This window comes from Zingiber officinale, chromosome 2B (assembly GCF_018446385.1).
Source record: "Zingiber officinale cultivar Zhangliang chromosome 2B, Zo_v1.1, whole genome shotgun sequence".
NCBI lineage: Eukaryota > Viridiplantae > Streptophyta > Magnoliopsida > Zingiberales > Zingiberaceae > Zingiber > Zingiber officinale.
The window spans coordinates 97,602,231-97,607,534 of NC_055989.1; the positions used below are offsets into that span (position 1 = coordinate 97,602,231).

At 39.3% G+C, this 5,304-nt stretch overlaps 1 protein-coding gene across 1 annotated transcript; it reads right to left on the bottom strand.

Annotated features, from left to right (window-relative positions):
* Window positions 1-2,863: 2,863 nt before the first annotated feature.
* LOC122049319 lies at window positions 2,864-3,724 on the bottom strand. Its single transcript, XM_042610716.1, has one exon. The coding sequence runs from the start codon at window positions 3,696-3,698 to the stop codon at window positions 3,033-3,035; it is 666 nt and encodes a 221-aa protein (XP_042466650.1). The 5' UTR covers window positions 3,699-3,724; the 3' UTR covers window positions 2,864-3,032.
* Between the last annotated feature and the right edge of the window lie 1,580 nt (window positions 3,725-5,304).

Sequence of the window (5,304 nt, forward strand, 5' to 3'; positions counted from 1 at the left end):
CGGTTATTGGTGTTATCTTTGATTCAAGCTTATGTGGAATGTTTCGAGTTATTGATGTTGAAGCCTATGGCCCGAGAAATCCTCGGAGAAAACCTTGGGAATCCTATGGAGAGGGCCTATAAAAACCACTATCAAAACTTCTCTTTTGGAGAATTACTTAATACAAGAAGATGAAGAAAGATAATAATAATAACTTACTGTTATTTTTTCATATAATACAAGTAAACACTAAGAAAAGAATGGAAATTTTAAATTTTAAAATATTAATAGAAGCCTTTTGAGTTCTAATAGTCGTTATATTAGAAGCCCTTAGGGAATGGATGAGTGTATACAATAAATATATATATATATATATATATATCAAAACAACCTAGTTATACTTATACTAGACAAAACAACCTAGTTATACTTATACTAGACCACTTGAGAGCATCATTGTGTCAACATTCTCCGCCTTATCACTTTGGAGTTTTGTTGCACTAATATTTGTTTCAATAAGCTACCTCATATGCTAGCACTTATTTACTTTGGGTCAGAGCTTACCGTAATGTTTCGCTAGGCTATCCCACAATCTTATTATCTACTCTGGATTGGAGCTTATCATTGTTCCTACATTTTACATACACCTTAGAACCCGAATCCTCCGGTAAGAGAAGCTAGGTTTTTGACCCTTGCATATCTCATATGGGGTATGCTCCATAGACTTTAAGGTAAATCTTGTTGAGAACGTATGCAACAGTCTCTAATACATATCCCACATACTGAGTAGGTTTTTATGACTCATCATGAACAAAAAATTAAATGACGAAGGTTAATTATTAGTCGTCAATTCTGATTTTCTATGGTTGGATTTGTCTCTATATGAATGTTGACGGGATTGGTTAATTAGGGAATCTTTAGTGACATAGGATACTCATTCAACCAGATATATTGTGCCCTTAGTAATAACAGATATCGATATTACCTCACTTTCTAGAGGCTTTGATATAAAGACCAACCCTTTGTTAGAGAGGCTAACTTGGGTTTTAGGAGTTTTTTTTCAAATCAATGTTAGGAAGTGACTTGTGTAATCTAGAGATTATATGATCGGGGTTTCTGTGACAAAAGATATCCCTTTAATCAAACTTTCTAAATTATTTTTTCTACTTAATATCATCAATCTACTGTTAGGAAGTACATTAGATAATTCTAGCAATTAGGTGACCGAGGGTCTAAGGATATCCCTATAATCGGGCTTTCTATAGTTACTTTTTTATTTAATGATGTTAGAAATGGTCTTAACTCTATTGAGCGACCTGCGCAGGGTTGTATCGGACTTTAGCTAAAATCCCTACACAAGTATAAGCATAGAGTCAGATAGATGAATAATTTATAAAAACAGTAACTAGCATCATAATGAAATCGAAAACCTAGAATCACCCCCAAAACAACCTTCACCTTCACTCACTTACATTCCCTCTCTCTTTACTCTCTCTTTCCTTCTCTCTCTCTTCTCTCACTCCCTCTCGAGCGTTCATGAATCACCTTTTGATTATCTAGACAATTCGTCATACAAAATCAACTAGTACGTAATCAACAGTCCCTGTGGATCGATATCTTTTTATTATTTAACGACATAACTATGACTTATGGATACACATCACTTGTTACCTCCAAATGTTCATTGAGTTAAGTATATGCTCCTTTCATGGCATATATATCTTGCACAATGATCACAAATTGGTTTATCTCATTGTCTTTTTTATCAATCCAATAATGCTTCTTCTCATAACTCATATTTTCATAAGGGTCACATATCTTCTTTTCATCTCTCCAACCATACCATAGGGACATTCCCTTGGGAGAAATGCTGTTTTTTTTATTGATTAACATTATTATTATCGTCAACATAGATAATGCTCCCTTGGAATCTCTTGTCTATTCTCCATGAAGTTGAACATCTATGCAATCACCAAAGCCTTACATGGAAGGCAAGCCATTTATCGCCTTGAATAGCATTTTACTTAGATGAGGATCAAATAGGATAATCATACCCCAAAGAGGAGCCACAAAATTATACAAATTAATTCAAGGGTTCTTCTAGGAATGAGAAGCCATGGGAAGAAGGAAAGAGTCTTATTTTCATTGTCATGGTCCATTATATATATCTTATCTCTCTCATAATTAAGACTCTCATATATACCATGATGGTGATTTTAAAGAGAAAAGAACAGAGAGGAAGAAACTTTGAGGGAAGAACTTAACATCATCATCAAAATATAATATTATACAATTAAAATGAATTGAATATAAATGTATTAGATGAAATAATAAATTTTTATTCATTTACATTGATTATGCATCGGCTATTTGTCACCCTAATGTTTATTTGTTCTTTTAGGGTGGCTATGACTATGGTATTAGCCATCTCAACATCATTAATTAGGGTGTACAAGTGGACTATCTTAATGTTTACTTGTTTGTATAGATGGCCATAAAGAATATAATTATCAGCAACCTAATGCTAAATCCAAATAATAACCTTCATATCATTTATATCATAGAGATTCATTTGACCATATCTTTTATCCTCACAATTAAAATTCAAAATCTGAAGCCATATGGGAGTTTCAATATTTGACCGAAATGATATTATTCAGTATCACATATAGATTGAAAGTTGAAAAAGGGAAGAAATAAAATAGAGGATTGAGATACTGTTTGTATCGAAATTATATGTTTCGATCATTTTATATGGCATGGTACAATATCTCAAAATTATGCTCACAATCCAAAAGAAATTGTAGGATCATTGCGAGAATTCATTATTTGGTTTGGTTGGCCAAATTAATGTTTAGAAAGTTAGTTGTGTATGATCTTGGTGGCAAAAGATGAATACAGTCGCCCCGCTCCAGTCAACTCGTCTTAAAATTAACACGGAGGAGGTAAATCACGAGTGGCCGCTACCCCTTGGAATAGAAACTAGTACATGAGGGAGACATTTATCTCGATTTTACCGAGATTCGAATTTCAGATCTCATGATGACAACACCTCATGTGCTAGCCGCTAGATTGTGTATGATCTTGCTCATTAATAATCTTGTACATGATCGCCTACCCTTGTGCTTGCTCTCCGTAATTGTCTCCAGCGTCGGCGACCAATGCCGGCATTTCAATCCCACCAGCTGCTCGTAATGCTTCCTCAGCTCCGGCGTGCTGCATAAACTACTTCCACCACCACCGTCGCCGACCCTGTTCCTCCGACCTCCGTTTTCCTCCTGCGTGGACCCGATGACCTTAGCTATGAACTCAGGCCGCACCTTGATGACTTGCCTCCCGTCGTCGCCCTTCGCGTACGAGAAAGGACTCTGCTCCTCGAGCGACACCTTCGCCGCAGGCGGAGACAGCGACGCCAGGGACGCCGTCGTCAGAGTCTTGCTGCAGCCGAAGCGATCGGCCGGGAGGAGGAAATAGGTCTCCCCTGCGAGGAGCTCGGCGGCGGCAGCGAGGACCGGGAGCGGGTGGCCGATGTAGAAGGAGTTGGCGTGGCAGACGATGCGGTCCGGGAACTCGGACATCAGCTCGCCGGCGAGGAGCTGCTTCTTCGCGGCAAGTAAAGACGTGGGGCCATCCCAAGAGACGAGCTTCACCAAACGGCGGCGGCTGCGATTAGGGAAGGTGATGGTGAAGCAGGAGTAAGACGCTGCTGCCTTCCGCATCGCGCGTGCGGACGAGTGGAATTGAGGAGAAGAGATGGGAGTCTGGTGGTGGAGAGTAGTACGTTCTTAAAGGGTGGGAGGCCGTAGTTGACTTGGACCAGTCAAAGTCTGGGTTCCACTTGGCCTTGTAGTCAGCGGCGACCAAGAACACGTGCTCAATTTTGCAATTTGTCAACGCTCATCCGTGCTGGTGCAACTTGGTAGCGTCGTCAACGCCCGCATCGCGGCGTTCATTAACCTCACTGTTGTGGCGTTCAAAGCCTGTTTCTCAACGCCGACGATTATGTCGACGCCGCTACGGCAGAATCCTCCAAAGTCCAAACAGTTGCGTCTGATTTTTATTTTTTATTTTTATTTTTATTGAACGAACAGGAACATGCAGAGAAATAAAATGATAAAGAGTTGTGAAACAGGGAAAATAGCAAATAACTAATTATTAATGAAAGTCTGAAACTAGCATTCTCTCTGCTAACCTTTTAAAAGGCATAAGTTTCGCTTTCAAGAGAAATCCAAAATTTGCTTGTATTCAATAAAATCGATGCTTTGGCTGAAAGAAATACATCTAAATCTTGAGAAACACCATAGACTCTATGTTAGGGATATCACTCTCATGCTGACACCTATTATGAACTTGTCATATTAGAAATATCATACGAGACATTGTTAAAAAAAAAAAAAAAATCTCCTATCTTAACAACCCTTTACTGTCAGTCCCATAAAATAGAGAGAGATAACTACATATACATAAGCGTTAGACGTACGTTAGAGATATCATGTACCTACCAACTACACTACACCCTAGGTGTTCCGAGTTTTAGTCAATCGGTCATCATTGCCTTGGTAGCTCTGGAGAAATAGATTCAACAACTGCTTGGAGGTGTTCATCTCGTGGCGGTATAGCCAGGTCTTCACTTTGTCCCAAAGAGCTCTGATGGCACACTCAAAGGTGTGGTCTAGCGTTTCGTCGATAATTAAGTTTATAGAGTGGCCAGATTTTGCATGGCTCATACGGTATTCTATCCTTCGTGCATAGGCATGCAGCCTTGTGCAAGGAGCCACAACATGAACTAGTGCTTCGGCATAAAGTAGGACTTCCATACAGCCTTCGCTCAAGCTTTGGGCTTACTCTGTGGCTTGAAAAACTGATAACAGTAATGAACCAATTGGCTAATGTTGTCTGTCCCATAAACATGTTGGAGGTACTGATCATGAATCCAAGGAGAGTCCTTCCATTGCACATTCCATAAGGCTTTTAGCCGTGAACTCCGTATCTAGTTCCTCCTTTGCTAAACTTTTAGCATGGTGGCCCAAGAAATTGACGGATGTTTGGAGGTCCAAATTATAGGAAATGGGAACGTAGGCATGCCCACGTTGCCCACTTTCTTTGAAATAAAATGTCCCTTTTACCCCTATGATAATTTCCATTATAAAGGGTGCGTCTAATGATGAATCAAGAGGAGAGGGTTAAGAACGTGAGATTCGTTTCTCATCGTAGGAAGAACATCTAAGAGTAGAGGGATTTGATTTGTGAAATTATGGAGAGCTTTCTGATTCTATGATACCTCTTCCGACAACGAGCAAATAAGAAATTCGTTCTTCGTTTTCA

Excerpts from the sequence above, each read along its gene's own strand:
- LOC122049319 (XM_042610716.1), bottom strand. The coding sequence starts at position 3,698 with ATGCGGAAGGCAGCAGCGTCTTACTCCTGCTTCACCATCACCTTCCCT.